Source organism: Aquila chrysaetos, chromosome 11 (genome assembly GCF_900496995.4).
Source record: "Aquila chrysaetos chrysaetos chromosome 11, bAquChr1.4, whole genome shotgun sequence".
NCBI classification, from domain to species: domain Eukaryota; kingdom Metazoa; phylum Chordata; class Aves; order Accipitriformes; family Accipitridae; genus Aquila; species Aquila chrysaetos.
This window is the reverse complement of record NC_044014.1, coordinates 35,248,913-35,271,823: the sequence shown is the minus strand read 5'-3', so window position 1 is coordinate 35,271,823 and position 22,911 is coordinate 35,248,913. Positions and strand designations below refer to the sequence as shown.

Here is a 22,911-nt window from a genome sequence, read left to right as displayed (position 1 = left end):
CACAAGCAATTTTACATTTTCAACTATTGTTACAGACCTACTGAATTCACTTCCATTAATTTTCTCTTCCTATTTATTGAGCTTCCATAAATTTTCATGTTTATTTTTTCATTTTTGTCATTTTTGTATATTTGTCACAGAAACACCACTTAATCACTTTTTTTTTTACCTCCAATTAAGCTTTACTTTGCCAATTAGCAACAAGAATTCCTTGCCAAAGATAGGAGTGAGTACAGTATGACTACACTGTTAGTGGCTCAGAGAATAAAATAATTCAGGGAGGATTTCTCAACTGTCATAATATAGCTTGCTCGAGTCAACTCTATTCAAGTGTACTGGAATTCTTTGAGGCCTTTTCCATTTCTAAATGGGGTAAATGTATTTCTGCTTTCCCACTTCTGTCTTCAGTGAATTGTTCTTTTAGCTAGAAAAAAATACAATACTTACCTGAAGATTCACTTGCTGAGGCTCTGGTTTTCTTTTTTGCTTCTGGTAATGTCTGATAGGGTCTCTGTCCTACTGGCTCATCTCCTTGTATAGTAGTCAAATCATGCATACTGAAACTTCTCAGTTTCTCAGTTATCGCACCTTGACTCTGAAATACAACAACAGTATCTTTGAAAACAAAGCAGAGGTTTAACTTTGCTGTTCAAGTTGAGTTAAGATGTTTAAGCCCATGCTTCCCTGTTGCACTACAAAATTCACTGAACATAAGCATGCGGTAGATTAACATTTGCTTTAAGTATTGCTTTTACCCAAGCTTAACTGTATATTGCTCCTACACGAAAAAGTTACAGATAAGCTAGCAGTTTCATTACAAATGTCTCATTTCACTCCTTTAATCTGAGGGGAAAAAAAAAAAAAAAGGCTTTTCAGGTGAGGGGAAGTGTTTAAAAGAAAAAAAAAACCAACATCATAAATACTCAATTCACTACAAACACAGTGTTTCCTCTAGCAGTGCTAGGTAACATGACAGTGGATTTAACTCTTCCATTTTAAAACATGTGGTTTAAAATAAAGATTTCTGCTATTTTATATTTTACCCTCCACAAATTTGAATATACCTAAGAAAGGAAAAAAGTGTTAAAAATACACTCTCTAACATTAACTCCAGCAACCGAGAAACTGGCAGCACTACAAAAGCTCTAGTTGACAGAAACTTGAAGCCACAAACCAAAGAGGTCTTTGCCTGGATTACAGGCTAGCAGGTTCTCTTACTAACATAGCTTTACTGACATAATACCAACCCAAAATCTAATGCTACATATAAGGAGAGTTGATCACATTTGAACATTAGTATTCCTTCTCTGATTGTCTTTACATCTTTTCTACATGGGACATATAGAAAGTTCCCCTTTGGAAAGAAGGGTCGTCAAGAAGCTCTTCCATCTTACATCAGATGATACCATTATTAAAACATTGAAGGTTAATTTACTGTATAAGCAACTAAAAGAACAAGCACATTACTGAAATGTCATGTTAAAATAACATTTAATTCTTCCCTCTCTGTCATATGAGCCAAAAAAAAAAAAAACAAACCAAAAACCACGTTTCAGAGGAAGGTTGACAATGCTGTGCATGAATCCCACTTCAAGCAAAGGTTCAAGGCTTTGTTTCATTCTTACAAATGAAGCTTTTAAGTACAATTCCTCATTTGAGCATTATGTTAGCTAGCAGTAGCAGAAATCTGGGTACAATTCCACACACCTTTCTCTGCAACAGCACAAGACAGTTCTTGCACCACTGGCCACAGCCATTTGTTCCCACTCTCACGGCAACAACTGTTGGCAGATGGTAGACCAGCATGCTAAATTATCCCATGTTAAAAATAGCCATGTAAAGTGAAGAGACAGTAGAGCGATACTCCTTAAGCTTGCACAGCTACTAAGGCGGGGGGGGGGAAGAGTGGCTGAAACCTAATATTCATTTTCTAATGACTAGTCATTAGTACAGCATGCAAAACTAAGCGCGCTACACAGGCAAGAACCACCTATTTTAATTTTTACACCACCATTCATACATTGCCATTAAATGACAACAAAGAAAGGGTTTCTTATGGGAGAAGTAGAAGTAGGATGACTGACAGTTCTCAAGAACACAATTATGGCTTGCCTTTGAGTTAAAATGCACTACGGACACTGTACAGTCTGTACAGTACTACCGCAGAAATTCTGAAGTTAATTTTATTCCCTAAAACGGCTGATTTAAGGTAGGTCTGTCCTGCCTTAAGGCAGGAATCCTGCCTTTCCACCACTCCACTTCTTGGATTGAAAAGTATTTGCACAGTAAACCGAATCAGGAACCAGCTATGCCTGAGAACTTAGAGTCAGCTGCTAGGACACCAGAGAAAAGAAGAGAACTGGAGAGACAGGACTGCTTCTTTTGACAAGTAACAGCTTACAGTATCTGATACAACACGTAAGACTGGTGATCAGTCTGCGACCATTGCTTGAAGAGATGGACTCAAGTCTCAATCACTGAACACTGACGAATGCATAAAATGGACCTGGTTGGTTCTCAGCAGAACCTATATAAATTCAGTACAACTCAACGCACCAAGTGTGGACAGAATCGACTACAAAATAGTGACAGAAGCTGGATTTGGCCAGAAGCAAAACTATAGAGAGACACACTTGCTTAACAGTTGCACAGCAAATTCATTCATCATGTGATATACTACAGAAAGACATTTGAAAATTGTACAAGATAATGTAATTAAGATTATAAAAACTAACATGCTAAGAAGAATTCACATTACAAGCCTGTATTACCTATTCCATTGTAGATACAGAGAACTAGATCCAAGCTGGGAATGTTCAACCTTATTTTTCACTGCAGCTTTTGGATACTGAATTTTGTTTTTCAAAAGGGGAAAAAAGTCAACTATATGACATAAAATAACATTGTGCCCTTAACCAAACAGCACGCTTGATGAGGCTAGAGCTCCTGTGGAGCACTGCATCATTCAGGGAGGACATAACAGACTCATAGAACAGGCCCTTCATTCCAAAACTACTTGCCAAGATGGAAAGTTTTACTCAAGTTACACACAGCAAATACTAAGAAGTTTGAAAGGATACATATACAAATAAGAGATGCAGCACATATGCCTGCGAGTCATAGTAGGAACAAGGGCTGCACAACCACTGCTGTACTGCACAGTCATGGTCATACATTCTATTAACCCTATACTCCCTACAGTCTCCCCAGTCTCCTGCCTGAATGCAGCCTTCAACCCACCCCTAGGAAGATCCAGTCTTACCAAAATCAAGATTGATTTTCACTTCACACCACTGCATAGACTAATTGGAGAACAAATTTCAAGGTGTTCTGTGTGGGTGTGGGTTTTTTAATTATATTTAAAAAAACCCACATCACTGTGCTCATACAGCGCTTAATATTTAGGAAGATTCTTCTATCCCCCCCATGCCTGAAAGAAGCAGGTAAATGCTTTCTGCCAAAATAAAGCATTCTGTGAGAATCTGAATTACTATCAGCTCAGAGTAAAGTCTGGCTGAAAAATATTAAATACTCTCTACTGCAGGAAATGAGAGTAACATTCACATTTAGACTATTAATGCATTAACAGCTTTGATAACTTGTTTGAAAGTTCAGACAGTTACTAGCCACAGCTTGAAAGCAAGATGTTTGCCCGCAAAACAGAAGGCAGAGCAATCCAATTGCAGGTGGAGCTGATGGGGGATCTCCTACTTGCACACTCATGCCATAGGTATGGCAACAGTCGTCACCTCTCCCCAGCCATACACACAGCCCCAAGATGCTGCTCACAAGAAGATGGCAGAGCAGTTGCCACACCTGCACTGGTGTATCATTATTTCAACAGATCCTACCAGTAAGGAAGAAATACAGCACTCTGCATCCAGCCCAGAGGCTGCCAACTAAATTACACCACAAAAGATTGAGACACACACATTTACAATTACAATGCAGGCAAAAAAGCACAGAACAACTTCAGTGCTCAAATTTCTATGTCAGCAAATGTTGATGAGGGATGAACTGTGAAGTTTGTGTTGTCTTAAAGAAAATGCAAGTCTTAAAGAATGAGTTTGCTTATTTATTCAATAGTAGTTCCTAAAACACATTAAGCACTTTTCAGACACCCCATTCATTACCAGTGACCAATCTGAAACAGTAAAGTTGTAATAGGTTTCTAAATGCAGTTTTTGATAAATACAGCCTACTTAAGGGACTCCTTTTGAGACAACTCAGACTCTAGTAAGCTATTAGTATGCTGTCTCATCAGCTGACCCTCATATATGAAATGTTATTAAGCACATATTTTTACAGTCTATATACTTAACCCAGGGAAGTTGCTGTAAACAGATACCACACAGTATGTCTGCCTCAGGGATTTTTTGTTGTTGTTGTTTAAATTGGACTTGCACCCCCTCAGGATCACTGAATAAAGCTGCTTGCCTTCATTGGACAAGTTCTTAATGGACTCTGCATCCACAGAGCTGCTTGGAGCTTTGTGGCTGCAGAGCTGCAGTGTGCAGCACCCACATTCTCAGCTGTTCTCTCCCTGATCCAATCTAGGCTGACAGGGAATGACTTCTATTCCCTCTCAACCTGGAGAGGGACTGCTGTCCCATGAACGACCCCTGCAGCATGCCAGGCAGTCCCAGCAGCGAGGAGGGATGAAAGCAATATTGCTGTTGAGCTGAGCAGCTTATAGTAATACTGGCTGTATGCCACAGCTGGCTGCAAGATACCTCCTTCCTCTGCCATGCCCTGAGTGGGAAGAAGGGGAATCTGAACAAGGCCATTAGAATAATATTCAACCAGCAAAGAGGCAGCAGATTCAGGATGACTAAAAGACACACAGAAACACGTCCCTCAAAATATTATTATTATTACTATTATTATCAGCACCATATAATACCTTACAAATGAACAATATTTCTGTGACCTCATAAAGAAGTGCATTTCACAGCTTACTCCGCAGCCGTCCCGCACATGGTGATATAGAAACAAGTTTTCACTAGTAGCTTGAGAAGTCAGAATTTATGTGATGGCAAAAATTGGAACTTACAGGTAACCAGCATCTCAGAGGATCTGGAAAGAAGATGCATCAAAATACAAGATATATCAGTGGAACTTAGTGTTGTGGATATAATTTCCACAAATCCATATACTATTGAGCTGAAAGAGTTCCAACAACCTTCCTATCATTAAAGCCATCTTGTTGCCAATTCTTTTATACCCCAAAGAAAAATTTTTTAGTAAACTGAAATATGATCTAGGTTGACTTCTACATCTCTAAGTTTCCTGAAATCAGAATTTTACAAAGATTTATTTTCTGCCATGTTAATTTAAGTTACACAATTTATTTTGCTAATGTATGCTATTTAGCAGGTTTTGAAACACTAGATTTTATATGAACAGTGGCTAACTAGTACCAGGTAAAAATACCAGTATAGAAATGTAAGCGATAAGCCATGACTCCTGCCAACTACATTTCAACTTAGATCTAAACCCGCTCCACTATAGCTATGCCAGATTTCAGTAGACTGACCTGGCTGGCTGCTCCAGCCTTCCCACAGCCAACTAGCCTTTTAATACTAATCCCCTATTCCTTTGACAGCCTTTGGAGAAAACCGCTCTTTCCTACCCTTGATCTTGAAAATATTCCAGAGTTTCCAACCAATTTTACCACCCTCCTAAAGTCAGCATAAGCAGACATCATAATGGCTTCTGCTTGGACACTTTAGTGAACAGAAGCTTTCTTTGGACCTCCTCTTGTGTTTAACCTCCCACATTCTCAACTCCTAATTTGAGATCTGATATGTCAGAATAAGCATGCCTGCTCCTTAAAAAAAAAAAAAAAAAAAGTGATGAAAGTGTGTCTCCTTCCCATCAAAACTGATCCCACTAATAGGATTCCATTCGTGAAATCCTATAGCATGCTCCACCAGCTCATGATGAAGGGCTAATCTTTTCACCTGCTGGAGGCAGCCATCAACTTTTGAAAAACAGGGAACAAAATCAAGAACACATGCATTGTCTCCATTTGCTTGCATGGAGCAGTCACACTCAGCTTTTTGGAATGAGAAACTGAAGAGAGGTTTAACATGCCAAAATAAAGATTTTCAGAGAGTCTCCCCTTTCATACTGTTTAAAAATCACGTCTATTTTACGTCTTTGGTATTGTGGTGGTTGTTTGGCCCAAGCATCTCATCTCACTGAACTAATTCTGTACAAATATTCATGAGCATGTTTAACAAGTTTTAACAAATAGAGCAGGCATCTTGCCAGTCACAGCTGAATAGCAATGAAATCTAAAACACAGACATTCAGGAAAAAGTTATTCATTATTTCAGAAGTGGGACGAGATATTTGTGTTATTTATTTTACAATATTTCTGTAGCACCATAAGGATTAACAAGGAAATATCCAACCTTAGCCAGCCAGCCAGGCTTAAGGAAAACACACACAGCATAAGCATCATTACAGGTGCACTTGTAATAAATCATCATTTGCTGTTTGGCAAAGAATTTGCATTTTAGCATTTAGCATAGTTCTTAAACTTTTTCCCAGTAGAGTACTTTGAGGTTTTGTTTGTTGGGTTTGTTTGGGTTTTTTAAATAACCTGTTTTCACTCTAATACTTTCATTCCTTTAGAGATGTACTCTATTTCATTTTAAATTATTTCATGCCTCAAGGCAATACTAAGAATTTGAATAAGAAACTGAATCACACTCTCAGTATTGTAGGCTCATTACATCCATATTTTAAAACAGAAAGTGATATTTTCTACACTATCACCCACATATATCTTTAAAAAGACAGAAAATGAACAAACAAGATATGCATGACTTTTTCCAAACCTTTTTGAGATATCATTTGAAAGTGTAGTTTTTAGAAATGTCTTTGATTTATAAAGCAAGAAGTTCACACACAAGCACGGAAATTTAAGTTTAAATGCTAGCTGTACCTACTTAACTTTGACAGCCAGGGATCTCTACATTGCTTTCTGTTATCTAATAACAGTGTTCACGTTTTCAGTCGTGTTACTATGAACACAGCAGTTTCATTTATTCCCAGGAAAAAATTAATCCTGATCATCTTAAAAAACAATCATTTAACTAGGACATACATATCTTTCTTTCCATACTTCTTCTTGTGTTTTGGTTTAAATGACTGTTACGCAGGATACACATTCCCTAAAGTTATACTCCTTTTGGTGGGCCACAAGTTGCTTAGAATCTTACTTATAAGCTTGTATTTTGTTTTCCTAGACCTAGAACCCTCTGAAATTCAACTGAAGGTCATGAGTTTTGTAGGAACGTAATTCAGGAACAATCACAAGTTACTTCACGATTTAATGCAAATTTCATGACAAAGCAAGAGTATGCTAAACAGCAAACTGCAAGCTTATGCTTAGTGTATTAATTCAATAATTCAATTGAGAAGTTGCAATCAAGTTAATTGTGTCAAGATAACTTTTATCTGTGGTAGTAATCTTTCATGCTTTACTTCATATGTGGAGTTACCTCAAGTTGATTGAAGAAAAACACCAGAAAAGCCAGAAGTCCTTTAAACAGTTTGTTTACCAACAAGAAAGCACAACAGAGACAGAAAAGAAACAGTCATCTTTACCAAAAGCCTGCACAGAAAACTGCATGGTATCTTTTGAATTACAGTAAACTGACCCCCATCCAAGAAATAACTACAAGTCATCTTAAACAAACATAGTATGAGAACGACTAGAGGGCTGCAATCCTTAAATTGCATTCGAGGTTTTCAATACATTTGCAGAATTAATCTTTTTGTTTAGGAAAGGCAAATGCTCAGTACAATTACACTGTTCTATATCAAGGACAAAAGCAATTAATGCAAGCAAAAAGTTACCTTTACAGCTGCTGTCACTGCAGCAGTTGCTGCCAAATTCAACCCTTGCCTTCCAAAATTCACCATGGTTTCATAGCCTCTTTCTTTGGCTTGTATGATGTACTCGTCAATCTCCTAAAAGCAAAACACACTTAAATTTTAGAGGGCTGTGCACAAAAGTCACATTACCCCACAGTATTATTTTTCCACCAATAAAGGAAAACAGAAGAAATCTTTAAGAAAATATTTAATGGGACAATTTCTCTTGCTGTCGTATACTGATGTTCCATTCACTTACACTCTCTCATTTAAAAAAGGATTATGTCTGGTCAAACAAGAAGATAAAATAGATCACTTTTGTCCAGCTCAAACATTGCAGCTACATAGCAAGTTCCTTACAGAGAGTAAGCTTAACTTGTCAGACAAAAGCTGCTCAAGAAATAACATGCTTAAGATGAAATCCGAGAGCTCCTTAGAAAGGTAGAGTCAGCTCACAAAGAACTCCTGAAGCCAGAGCTTTGACATAGTCAAGCACCAAGGACAATACAGTCATGACATTTATCCCCAGCTGTGGTAAATGCTTGGAGTTGGAGATAAAGGCTTCAAGGTAGTTCACAACAGCTAACAGACTACAGGGAAAAAGCCCTTTAGCTTATAGAAGTTGCAAATGGTTTACAGTTCAACCTTCAGAAGGTCAAGATGACCTTACTGTTCACATCAGTGGACATGATGTCAGCTACCTGTTTTGCCTAATAAAGGCCAAGCCCAGCACTGACCTTTATGAATGCTATTTTCTGTACTGTGAGGTTTTTTCAGTGGTAGTCTTCACACCTTTGCTAATCACTCTTTCCACACATCCAAACAGGATAATGAAAAAGAGCTAAGCAGATCTGTGGTCCTGTCATACTTTAGCTAAAGCTAAATATCCTTTAGCTATTTTCTGTTTGGGTGTTTTCTGTTGCAGACTGGTCTTCCCTTAAACCTCAGCAGAAAGTCTCTCCTCTTATCCTGTCAGTTTGCACACCAGAAAAGTCATTGATGTCATTCGTCCTGAGAAGTTTTATTACTAAGTTAAGCTAGAAAAAACAGTAACGTGAAGAGCTGTTGCTGAAACAGCATTCATGCTTCTGCACAGAGTACTGCACATGTTCTTCAGGTAGAAAGTCAAACTGCATCACTTTCACTCAACTGGACTCCACAGAGTGCACTACTTAAGTAGACCAGAGAACGCCAAGCTATCTCATCTCAATACAAAGTAGTACATTGTCTGCTCATGCAAGTTAAACGGAACCATATATATGGAGAGTCATATGCACTTGCCTCTTGCTAGTCCAAGTTCATGCTGACTGGTAAACCAGTAACTGCTTTTATCATGTATCTAGCAACAGTTAGTATTTCAGCATACGGTATTTCCCTGTTAGGTATTAAAAACATAAGAAATTATTTCTTACCCTTTCTTTAGAAGAAAGAAGCGGGTGGAGAAATTTTCTGTAGATTAAACTTGCCCCTCTAGTATATGGGGAAAGGAGCCAAATAACAAAAGCTATCTTCAGTTCATAGTACAGTGGAAACCTACAGACAAGTTAAAGGTTGCATGAAATCAACAACTGCAGGAAGAAAATGCACAGTAACTAATCATCATTAAGATCTCTCTTCAAAAAACACAATTACATATTAGCATACAGGATTCTTCACATACAAGAAGTTGCATTAGACAAAAATTGAACAAGTTAGACCTATGGATTTAATTTTTTAATTGACTGTACTGTCATTTAACAAATTGAAACAGTTAATATACTTGCTTTGTGTTATACATTCCTGCACAGAGAAATTATAGTTCATCGCTTTAAGAGTTCCATTCCCCTATTCAGTTTCTACCACAAAAGTGCAGGTTTTACAGTCCCTACTCCCAGTGACAGTGTACAGCAAGCTTGAAACCAGATGTTTTTCTTCACATACACTGAGATCTTTTCCTGAAAGAAAAGGGCTATCAGCAAACACAACTTCTTTATAAAAATTACATCTTTACAAATCAAAGAACATCAGAAACAAATATAGTTTCCTTCAGAGATCATAAAAAGCAGGGTCTTACCAAGAGACTGTTAGGTCAGTTATTGTTTCAGTAACTGTATAAAGAGCAAACACAATCCAATACATCATCCAGCGAACCTGAAAATTAAAACACCATCTTCAGCAAGAATTTTGATTTTAGCTTTACACAGAATACACTGTACACCATACAGTCAGTTCAGAACTGTCAAAGCAATACACTCGACAGCACCTCAAGTCTGCCTCAACCAGGTTTCAAGTGAAATTATATGAAGGTTCTAAGGGTTTTTCTGTTCTTAAGTAGAACTGGTGGCGGCTGCAACAAGGTAAGTGAAATGGCTGGGTCACCAGGGTCACAACCTCACCTAGGCTGGCTTCACAGATTTGATTCTGCCTCTAGAAAGCTTTAGTGATAAGAAAAAAACACTGCAAAGAGTCAGTAGATTATCGTTAAGTATGAAGTGCAGTTCCCACTCTAGCACTAAAGAATATTTCATTCTCTTCCACACTCATCCATATGTTCATACCACACACACAAAAGTCAGCATTAGTAAGTCAGGTAGCCCTTGCTATCATTTCACAATATATGTTATTCAGCTATACTTTGCAGTTAAGTTCTAATTTAATTCTATGTATATGCCAAGAACCATAAAATTCTTGTGAATAAAAGAGCTCACATGTAAGCATCTTAATGCTTCAGGGGTTTACGTCTATCTACTTTTTGTTTTGTTTAAGATTTACACTATACATCATTGTTTTGAAATCAGACAATACTGTTAAAATACAGGTTTTAGTTCTGTTTTCTAATAGTTAACTAAATTGCTCATTTTTCTTGAACATTTGTTCAAATTTGGTTGTCTAAACTGATTATGTCTTTTAGAATAACTATTATAGAAGTAGTTCCATGCATTTGTCTTCTCTAAGATATCAGTGGCCAAATGCAATATATTTCCAAAATAGGTCAGTGCAAATCACCACTGGTTATTCATACTAACGGAATGCCCACGTTCTTTAAATTTCAACGCTATCTATGCTAGAAAAAACCAAAACAGTTTAAAAAAAGACAGAAAAGAGAAGAAAAAGCATCACCCGAAACCAGATGCAGTAACCTTATTTCATTTGCGATATACAGACTACTAACTCTTCCAGTATACCTACAAAGCATTAACACCACATTTATTAGACACTAGTGCGAGTCCTAAATTCATGATACCCTCTTTCAAAAGGAGCAATATATATGCGTTCCTATGGAGGATGTAGCTCAGATTTAATCTTCACTTTTAAAGCAATCTTTTTTTGAAGTGGACTTAAATAAGTACTCAAAAACTAATGCTATACTGCTGCCTATTTCACAGCTGTGCATTATGCTTTAAAACCACTCCCTTTGTCACAACTTGAGACCCTTAAATGCCTTTCTGCATTTCAATTTGAAGAGAAACTCAGTCATGTGATGACATTCTTCAATCTCTCAGAGGATTTAGATTATTTCAGGCTTGAATAAACTAAGACAAACGCAACAGCTAAAGTCATCTCTGACAGGCCATGTGACATTTAGACTGGTGACCCTTCCATGAACCAGAGTCAACACCTGAATAAAAATAAAATCAACATCCACCCTTGCCCCATCAACCTAAGCATGATGCAATGCAATTTTTAAGATGCCATGCAAGACAATTTTTTTCCAATGTATTTCATCCAGGCTATTCATTCTTTAATCAACATCTATTTAACCAATTAAGAACAACAGTAGAAGTAGAGTTTCTCTTGGGCTGCTAGGAACAGTAAGAAATGCTCTGCAGAAGGGCACATGAAATCTGCCAGGAGTCCTGCTGAGGTCTGGGCAAAGATTCTCAAAAACACAAGTCAAATCATATTCTAACACAACTAATGCATTAGGTACCAAAAGTATCCTTGACAAATGAATCTGAGTGACTTACAGTGGTTTTCATACCAGAAACAAAAAAAAGCCACACCCCAGGAAAAACAGAAGGTCATATTTGACACTGCACAGAAGAATATCATCTACTTAAGTCTTAAAGATGAAGTTACAGAAGCTTTGATTGAGTTTTGCTTTTTATGTTAAAAGGGTGATTACAGATTTGTTTTGTTGAGCTTTTTTTCTACCATCCTAGTGTTAAGCTCATCTTTGTTGGCTTTGGCTGAAGCATATCTTTTCAAGTCAGGATTCTGAAGCCAGGATTTGAGAAGACCGATCATTCAGACTTATAAACTACATTTCAGATGCTTATTACAAGCACTTTGGTGTAACACAGTATAAAAAATCCTCAAAGATCTTAGTCAACTCCATTAAACCAGAGTAATTACAAGAACAAACAAATCTCCTCAAAGGCACAGATCCTAATTTCTAGAACTAAAGTCTGTAAGTCTTTTAAATTACCAAAACCAGCAGCAACACTTCCCCCCACCAAAATAATCTTTGAACAATTCGATGCATCGTGACCTACAGAGCAAGTCAGGATGTCTATACTTTTTGTTTGTTTATTTTTTTTTACTGGTGGAAGCAGCAGCTAAGTAAAAAATTTCACTGTTACAAAGCTCTTGCAATCCAGCAAACAAAACCAGATGATTCCTGAGCCACACATAACCCTGGAAAGGAAACTGTGCTTGGGCCATAACATGACTGGCAGCAGAGCTGTGCCATTTGGAAGGCTGCAGGTAAACCTACACCCTCTCCGTGAAAGAAAATGACCCAGCTAGGAAGATGAAAACCATGGATCATCCCTAAGATCTAACTGGACACTCAACCCAACCAGCAATTGAGTGGCAATTCACTGATGAATCAATGTCATTCCTTGCCCATAAAAAAGTCACTGTGATGGGTCTCATTCATTTCAGCCCCATGAACATTTTGTATGCAACTGCAAGTTCAGGGACTGCTCAGAGACCACAGGTACCTGGGAAAAGCAGTGTTTTAACACTAAATGAAAATACACAGGTGGAAAAATATGGTTCCAGGCCCACTAAAGGTCTTCTGTAAATGGCAGGCATCTCTAAAAAAGGATGCCCAAGAAAGACAGCTCAGTCATAGCTAACTGGACAACTGAGGTAAGAGTCAAAATCTCAGCATTCTACAAACATTACTTTTCTTTTCCTAGGAAACATATTGCAAGAGGCAATGGTAACTTCTTAAATTAAAGTGATTTCTTGTATTAGTTTGAAACTGCTACCCTCTACTTAGCCTCTGGATCCCTTTTGAGAGAGCAGGGAAGAAAAGCAGATTATAAATTCTTTGCATTATATACTTTTCTGAGATAGTAAAGTAAGCATGAGACAGAGGAAATTCTTCTCTTATTTTTGATGATTTTTTTTCTCCCAGAAGCTTAGCTCTAGCAGGACAAATAAGCTCTAATCAGCTTGTATACAGAAACCAGAAGAAGTATATGATGTCCACTTCAGAGCCTTGATGGAGCAATCAGATTAAATGCAAGATATACAAGGGGAGGAACGACAGCTACTGCATTCTACTACAACCAAGTACAACGCGGAGACATCATACATCCAGACAGCAGCATTAGGTCACAGCTATGGCTGCCAAGTTAAAAGTAACTGATGGCACTGACTCCATCTGAGTTGGGCAGCCAAGTTAAGAGCAAGGTTCAGGAGAGAATACAGGTTAGCTGCTGAAATCAAATTAGGCTGCCTCTTAAAGCCAGGAAGTAACCCAGTGACCAAAGCTCCTTGTGACTGCAACTGGGTAACACTTTTGTTGTAATCGTCATGGCTCACACTGAAAAGTAAGTAATTTCACAGATTAATTCTAAACTGCAGTAACTACAGTAATTGTGGTTTTTTTCTGTCTTACTCTTCTGTCTGTTCTGCTTCTTTCCCCCACATCACCTTCACCAAATCTTTTCCTTCCCTGGTTACATTTTTTCCTCCTCTTTGAGAAATGATAGATTAACCAGAGCTACCCTTTTCTCAGATAGATTTCAAATCCCCTGTTGAGCTCCATACAATAATTAAACTGCTGCTACTGTTCATGTTGTCACTGAGAATCAATTTGTCATTGCTTATGCTACAGGTGTTGGCAGAATTAGGAAACCTTTTTTCTACCCCCTGCCCAAAGTGCATTATTTTGGGCAATTCGCTGAAATGCAGCCAACACTTTAAGGTTTATGTTTAAAAATCCTCCTAAAAATATCTGTATACAGCATAGCGTGTTGGACACGTTTCAGCGAAGTCTATGAAAAGTCTCAGAAACCTTAATTTCAGCCCTCCAAACAGAATCACAGGATTACCACTAGATTCACACAGGTATTGTATCTAATACCAAGATAGTCAAATCAAGCTTTCATATGATTTATTGCACTGCATAATGAAAATTTCACAGTTCTATGTCAGCAGAGGCATTTAATTAAGCAATTAAAAGGAATGCAACTTACATATTCCTTCACATTTTTTGTCTTCACAGCTTTGTATGAGTAGTATGCAGGATACAGCATCCCAAACACCAGCCTATTGGAAAATAAAAAGACCTTTCAGCATCTCTTATACTGTATATAACAAAACAGTGACAATACACTGTTAGAGCAATGCAGCCAACTTTATAAACAAATCCCGTTCTCTAGCTTGAAAAACAAAAAATCACAGCATTATAGGTTGCTTGGAGGAAGTTTAACAATACACAAAAATAGAGCAACGTGAACAGAAAAGGCTGTATGCCCTGAAGACAACGAACAGTTGTGAAGACTGCCTCTAACAGAGAATGTAAAACTAGTAGCTCTTCTGGTTCAGCTACAAGTAAAACCAGTCCTGCAGTCTGTCCATACCAAAAGACTGTTTCCTCCACAGTGATAGTGCTATCACACTTAAAGAGCCTCTAACAACTATCGGTAGGTATTCAGAATCATCTACTCTTATCAGATTACCAGAAGATTCTTCAAAAGCAATTTTAAGACAACAAGATGAGTTACATAATTTCATCTCCTTTTGCTAGAACTCTGCAACAGCAACACATGGAAATGGAGGCAAGTGGGAATTAATCCAGTGTTGCTCGGACAGCCAACCTGCTAAAATTCATCAAAAGTAAGGTGCAGAACAGGGTGAGAGGGTGCCAAGCTGAGAGCAGGATCAGAAAAAAAGATCTGCTCTAACACAGCTTTGTTACAACACAGCATTTTCTAGTAAGTCTTGGCCACAGACTAGTGGAACAGTTCTTTATGAGAAATTGAGCAGCAGTAGTCACCATCTTCTTGACAAATGCAAGAGCTCCGTACTTTTATTTCACCAGCTTGTTAACACTTTGTAAAGTCAAGCCATTGCCTACCCTTAGTTCCAGTTGGTCTAAAGCAGCAATTACAGACAAGTCTGGCTACATCTCTGCAGCATCACTGTTTTGGGTTTGTGTGGTGGGGTTTTGGTAGCAGGGGAGGGGCTGCAGGGGTGGTTCCTGTGAGAAGCTGCTAGAAGCTTCCCTGGCTCCAAGCTGGACCCACCACCGGCCAAGGCCGAGCCCCTTTAGCGCCTCTGGGAGAACAGATTTAAGAGGGGAAACCTGCAGCAGAGAGGGGAGTGGAATGTGAGAGGAACCCCTGTGCAGATACCAAGGTCAGTGAAGAAGGAGGGGGAGGAGGTATGCCAGAGGAGGGGATGCCCCTGCAGCTTGTGGTGAGATGGAAGGCTGTCCCCCTGCAGCCCATGGAGGGGAGCGGGGGAGCAGATGCCCACCTGCAGTCTGGGGAGGAGCCCATGCTGGAGCAGGGGGATGCCCCCAAAGATGGCCACGACTGCATGGGAAAGCCTGTGCTGGAGGAGTCTGTGAGTGAAGGACTGCAGCCCGTGGGAAGGACTCACATTGGAGAAGTTTGTGGAAGACTGTCTCCCATGGGAGGGACCCCACACTGGAGCTGGGGAAGAGTGAGGAGTCCTCCCCCTGAGGAAAAAGGAGTGGCAGAGACAACATGTGATGAACTGACCCCAATCCCCATTCCCCATCCCCCTGCACTGCTGGGGGGGGTAGGTAGAGAATTTGGGAGTGAAGCTGTGCCCAGGAAGAAGGGAGGTGTGGGGTAAGGTGTTTTAGGATTTGGTTTTACTTCCCATTATCCTTGTTTTGATTTGACTGGTAGTAAATTAAATTGATTTTGTTTTTTTCCCCAAGTTGAGCCTGTCTTTTGCCCGTGACCATAATTGGTGAGTGATCCCTCCCTGTCCTTGTCTCAACCCACGAGTGCTTCTTTTTATTTTCTCATCATCATCCCACCGGGGACAGGGGAAGGACAGTGAGCAAGTGGCTTCGTGCTGCTTTGTTACCAGCTGGTCTCAAACCACAACAACCACTTAAAACTTGCTCAGGACAGTTATGTGGCAGAAATATACACTTGTAGGGATATCCAGAGAGATATCTTCTACGAAAGTTCAGAACTCTTAAGTAATTTAACTTCTCACAGGCAAAGGAAGATGCATCATATGCTTTTTTTTTTTTTGTTGTTAGTAAGAATCCACCTGGGACACAGATCTGGCACGTAAGATTTCAACTCAAATGGTTGAAGTTTACCAAAGTAAATAATCAACTAAAATTTAAGGTTTTATAGTTGTGTCAGGTAGCTTTAAATAAGTGGTTCTACCTACAGAGCCGCTGCACAAGACTGCATGACACTACCAAGCCTTGCTTTACTGTTAGACCCAGGAAAGAATTCTAAGAACTTGTAGCCCAATTTACTCTTTTTTAAGCAACTAGTCCAAGAGTCTTCATCTTCTATAAGATGTTATTTGCAGACTACCACAGAACTTTCCTAGTATACAAGGCATCAATGTAAGTTTGAATTCAGTCAGTTTGATATACACCATCTTCCAAGCACCACTCTGATACGTAGGCAGAAGTCATCTGCTTGGTAGGAAGCCAAGTCATCTCCAACACTTAAACATATAGTACATAACAATTCCTTTTTTTTTTTTTCCCCACTTAATAGCAAAGGTGCAATACTTTCTTCAACATCACAGATACCACAGAGAGAGGGTTTCTCCATCTTTAGTGTAAGACAAACACACAGTTTCCCATGGAAGGAAGCCTGTTGCAGAGGCAGGGGGATACTGGCAGAGGTACTAACGTTAAGTTGTAAATGCCACAAGTGAGGGGGCAGCACAAAATTACGGAAGCATAACTGCAGAACCCTTCATGTTTGAAAGGGCCTTGTGAAGTCATCTAGTCCAATCTCCTGCTCAACCCAAGCTCAACATCAGATTTGGACCAGGCTGCTTAAGGCTTCAGCCAGTCAGGTCTTGCAGACTTCCAAAGAGAGATTTCACATCCTCTCTGGGCAACCTGTTCTAATGCTTAATGAGCCTTCCAGTGCAAAGTTTTAGTTATATCCAGTCAGAACCTGAAGTTTATGACCATTGTCTCTCTTGACTGAGTAGAACAGCAAGAGAATGGGCCTGGCTCTCATAACCTCCAAAAAGTTACATAGGATTTCTAGTAAGTCCCCCCAAAGCCACCACTTTTCTGGCTAAACAAGCCCAGTTCATTCAGACTCTCCTCACAAGTCACAGACTGTGACCACATTGGTGGCCTCCACTGAACTTTGTCAAATAAATTAACATCTTTCTTGCACTAAGAAGCCCAAAGTCAGACACAGTCAAATGTGTAAGTCTCACATCTACATCCTCATCCTCTCCTGAATGTGTAATATGTATGTATTTTCCTCACCATTTAATTTAAAAATTATAAAACCCAAGAAAAAGTCTCAGACACTGAACCATATATTTTCTTACCTTTAAAGAACAAAGAAGGCTGTAAGAAAAATAATTGGTTTTAATTTCATTTAGGACAATAAAAAGAATTACTACCTGATTGTAAGTAGGAGTCAAAGCTTGTTAATCATGTATAACTCTTTTCTAGGATGCATTCACTTCCACAACACAAGACTAGAACTGAACAAATCTTCTGGGGCATGTTTGCAATCTTTGCATACATTGGGCCTTTACCCATATAACAGAATTGTTAATGGCCAATAGCAGCAGAAGACCTGAAGGGCACTTCAAGCAGGTCTCCAAGAGATCAGATTCCTCTGTAGTGGGAAGGAACTGTGCACTGCAGATCACTTAAAATAATATTGATGTGAAAAAGCATAACTAGTGTACCATAGTGGCACTTTAAAATCTGGATGCTCAGAATTTCACAATTCATGCTAAACTGTAGTTAACAGAAGATGGATCCTGAAGCTTTTTAATATGTATAGGCAAGCTGCTACTCCCCTGCAGCAGAGCTTAGCTACATGTTTCAGATGTTGAATGCCTTTTGAAAGAGTCCAGACTACTTGAATTCCAGTTCAGCATACTAATCTGTAGAAGCCTATCCAAGACCTTTCATCCTAAAGCCAAGAAAAACAACAGTCAAAAACCTTGAATGGTTTTATTCCCCACTAGGAGAAAAGCCTGACAACAAGTTAAAAACCTCACTTCACCCAAATAACAGGAGATCTGGAAACAGAAGGAATATGAGACCAAAGACCCTTCATTTTCACGAAATTCTGCAGACAACAGCTATTCCTGTCATTTTTGTCCCTGTGGAATACCCTGTTCAGTAACCCATCACCTCTAATGGCTCTCACCTTTCCTTGTTCTTCTGGCTGAAGTTATAACCATAAAGTATCAGAGATAAGGAAAACCTTGTTAATCCTAGTAACATAACACAGACTTTATAAGGGCAGAAATTTATCTGTTCAAAGAAAAGATACAAAAGCAGTTCCTGAACATCATAACCACTACCAACTGTCACACAGCTGCATAATTATATGCCAGCAGTTACTGGTCATCTATGCACCTCTCTCAAATTCTCAAAAAATAATCCGAAGTTATTTAAATAGCTACTAGTACCCTGCACATGTAAGTTTCTTGCTGTGAAGCATATGAAACAAACAGTTTGAATCTTTCACTTAACAGATTTTTGGTATATACTTTTTGACTCGCTTTACTGTCAAGTAGCACCACTACTATTTAAAAAAAAAAAAGGCATATTTTTAAATTTAAACAGCAATTTATCCTCTGAATGTGTCATCCTCTAAAATCTGGTAGAAACAAGAATTGGGACAGAACGGAATTTTGAGAACACTGCTTTGGAAACAATTGATCTTCAAGCAGAAAGCTTATTACAGTAACAGTTAAGAAGATCATAAAGCTACACTAAAGATGACCAAGTTAAATGAGAACACTAGCACAAGACAAACACAAAGGTAGCTAGTTGTCCCCAACTAGAGAATCTTTATGTTACTCAATACTGGTCAAATCAGGAGTCAAAAAAAAAAATCCCTATTTTAGTACTCACTTTTTATATTTTAAAGTATTTTTCTAGAAATTACTTTTAAAGCCAAAGAACAAGAAATGTAACACCGCAATATATCATTACTTATTAGTGTTCAATACTGCTGTAACATGAAAGTATTAGAAAAACTGCTACTTGTTTGAAAGGGCCTTGTGGGGTAGACAAGTCTAAACTGAAAAACATCAGCACATTTAGCCAGTAATAAAAAATTCACAGTACTGGTTCCTGTTATCTCCTTAGAGCCAGAGCTGACAGTTTAAGTGTGGCATGGTGCTGCTGCCAACTCTGGCATCACTACTTCCTTCACATGGGCAAAGTCATCTAATCTTAGTTGAAGCTACCAAGCAAATCAACAGGAGAAAAGCCAACTTGTCCCCAGTGAGCATAGTTGAAGGTCAGCAAATCCACTTTTACCCTCAATCTATACGTGATAGATTAGTATACAGGCAAAAGAGAGATCACTGCAGCTGACTGAAGCAGAAACACATAGAACAGGAGCAGCAGGGAGCCTGGGCACAATCACTATCATTGACACAGATAGCTACAACAGCCAAGCATTTTCTAGTAGTTTTCCTGTTTGCATCAATACCACCCAAAATTTCAAAGATGTTAGCAACACCTACTGCTACACATTGTAAGCACATGCCTCCTCTAGTATTTCTACAGTAACTGTACAACACACTTCGAGGATATGCCCAATTATTCCAAGGCTTTTCAAATCTAAAAGCTTAAGTGTTATTTTTAAAAGTGCAGTTTGTATTTCACACTGGACATCAGCACACTGCACTAATGTAGCTGGCAAAAACAAAGCCAGTTTCCACAGACAGAAACAGATTTCAGCTGAGTGTGATGTTGTTTACTTTATTTTATTAGTAGATATATGAATAATCTTGCTTACCAATGTAATTTTACTGCCAGTTGTTATGCCTAGCTATTTCAGTTTTTCAGCTGTGGTCAGCAACTAATGTAGCATTCCTGTTTTGGTACGACCGCTTCCTCTAAAGAGACTTTGTTCATTTAAAGAGAAGTGTTTCTCAAATACACTAGGAGATTAAAAATCAAAATACAAAGCAAAAAAAAGTAGCAAAAAGCCTTGAAATCTGAATAAAACAATGTATTTGTGTATCCATGTAGCTGTATTAAAACAAACAACCTATTGCCTGTATTATCACAGTCTTACAGTTTGAATAGCTTTAAAGTGCACAACTATTTGAAAAACTCATTTCTGAAGCAAAGCAACTGAATTTGCATTTGACTGTTAACTGAAAAATCAGCCACCTGTACACACATTGCTCTGGCACAGAGCATATTTAACCTGGATAGTAAACAATTCTAAAGCTAATGTTTAAAACAAATAAATAAATAAGAACAACCAAAAAACCCAAAACAAAAAACCAAGACACAAATGAAAGCCACCAAGTCGCTGAAAAAGACTACTTGCATCCAGAGTCCCAAAACACTAAGCCATTAAACCAACAGTGCATTTAAGACTTCAGTCTGTTCACATTGCCAAAGAATTGCCCCAAGCAAGCAATAGTGTTTGGCACTTTATTCTTTTGTTCCTCTGAAATCCAGAAAGATAAGGGTCACAAGTGTTCCCTAATAGTAAAAGCCATTGAGGAAACTCGCTCAATATGAGATACTTTGGAGACAATGCCATTTGCTAAGCTCCCTTTCCTTAACAAATTTGATAACAGAGATGACACCGATTTGTCCACCTACTGACAGACTGACGATCTTGGCACAGACATTTGCTAATGTGTGCATCTACAGTGGAAATATGCATCTACATCCTGAAGGATCACTTGACAGCATTTGGCAGGTTGGAGAATGAAAGAATCCTCTCCATCTCCACAAAACCTTGGAAGCGAATTATACTTCCTTACTTTGCTGACCATGCCCAGTTCCCCTTCCCAGTACTAGTCTTTACCTGCAAATTATTATAGGAGCATCTTCCATTCCTGTTATATATACACACACAAGCTTTTCTAAGAGCAGGTCAGACACCATGGAAATACCAGAAGTAACGTAGATGACTCCCAGCTCTGTGTGGTATGAAAGCCTTAACTGTACCACAGTATCTATGCAGAAACCAGGGTGTGATGTTGTTAGTATTACTTTGCTTCTATATGAACTATAATTACTGTTCCATGTTATGATTAGCAAGTTTAGTTTAAGCAAGATTTCTTTTGAAGGGAAGTTTGCTAATGGAAACTAGATAGCTGAATGAAATCTAGTCTGAAGAACAATGCTTGAGTCTTTGACTGGCTGTTCTTGGCTTTAAAAAGGCAGATATAGCCGTACTCCATAACAATGCGTCCACTGAGGTTCAATCAGCACACATTGGAAAAGCATAAACATTTTTGCTTAGACTGTATGCTACTCAAGTACTTGTGAGCCATTCCCATACAAGATAAGCAGTTTGGATTTCTCTCTCTCTTTTTTTGGCTATAAAGTGGTAAGGCTAATCAGTTATGCACTAAGTTACAACTGCTACACATCTCTGTGTGGTACCCTAATGCTCAAAATAAGGCATAAGAAGTATCTGTAAGAATCCTATTCGGGGAAAAAAAACCAAAACAAAACAAAACAACCTCCAATTAAAGGGAAAAAGCCAGACTCTCAGTCGTGCCCACCAACACCCCCCAAGGGTTACAACTGGGTAGTAAGTTCTAGACTAAGCCAGTCAGCTCCTAGGTTTTTACATGTCCAGACAAACAAAAGCTGATGCTGGCATTTTCGTCCTGAATGTTTTTGAAAGGCACTAAACAAAGTCTTTCTCTCCAGCACCTGACAGAATTTAGTTCCATTTTGCTACCAGACAACATTCAGATAGACACCACTAACCATAACAATCTATGTTAAAAGACTATGTATTCAAGTAATTACAAATACACTTGGACCAAAATGCTAGTCTGTTACAGAGACTGGAGCATGAGGATAAGCTCCTGAACTTCACACCAAATTGTATCCTGCTTTTTCTTTCACCCCTCACCTTGGGCAAGGAACCCAGGAAATCACATAAATCCTATTAAAAGAACATGTCTGCTAACAGTAGCAAACCTTAAACTCAGCAACTCCTTTAGCAGATTAGAGTTACCAAAAGGCAGGAATGCAATCAGAAACAGGTTTGTTAAAATCTTCATTGCATTCTTATATAAAGAATACCCATAGAAAAGAGGTCTTAACAGTTAAAGAATATACCCAGAAGCACTGACAGATCTGATTAAGCACATTCTTAAGCAGAGGAAGAAGGCTATTAACCTTCCAGCTTAGGAAGCTGGAACTCTCCAAAGCACTTGCCAGATTCTTCCAAAGCACAACATAACCAAAAGTAATGCAATTACTCAAGCAGTTGAAAATCACCTTAAAGTTTTAAGGGGAAAAGTGACCTCCCTACCAATCCTACTAAACAGTGAGACTTTCCTATGTCAGGAACATTTATTTAATAAGTCCTAAGTATAATAATCGCAAGCAGCCTGATAGGAGACAATTAAGTCTTTCTTCCAATGCAGAGCTCCAGGCTCCATTACGTGTATCCTATCCACTCATGTTTATGGAATACTACTTTATTGACTTACCCCAAAATAGGGAACCTGTTGCCAAATACTCTTCAAGTCCTCTCAACACAGAAACAGCCCTGCCTGAAACTTGAAAGAAGTCTAAAAAGAGCACACCAAAAAAATCATCTTCTGTAAGGGATGTTCTGTACTGGAATCTGTGTGGAA

The 22,911-nt window shown here is 38.6% G+C and overlaps 1 protein-coding gene across 2 annotated transcripts in view; it reads right to left on the bottom strand.

Moving 5' to 3' along the window:
* REEP3 (receptor accessory protein 3) overlaps positions 1 to 22,911 on the bottom strand; it is a 43,578-nt gene that overhangs the window by 7,995 nt on the left and 12,672 nt on the right. The window contains exons 2-7 of one of the 2 annotated variants that reach the window (XM_041127353.1): positions 18,138 to 18,233; positions 14,304 to 14,376; positions 9,944 to 10,020; positions 9,303 to 9,423; positions 7,873 to 7,986; positions 448 to 595 (exon numbers count right to left, since the gene is read on the bottom strand). In XM_041127353.1, the coding sequence (XP_040983287.1) occupies positions 448 to 595; positions 7,873 to 7,986; positions 9,303 to 9,423; positions 9,944 to 10,020; positions 14,304 to 14,376; positions 18,138 to 18,139 (535 nt within the window). In that variant the 5' untranslated portion in view covers positions 18,140 to 18,233. The remainder of the gene's footprint in view (positions 1 to 447; positions 596 to 7,872; positions 7,987 to 9,302; positions 9,424 to 9,943; positions 10,021 to 14,303; positions 14,377 to 18,137; positions 18,234 to 22,911) is intronic. The other variant, XM_030030821.1, reaches the window with a different exon arrangement.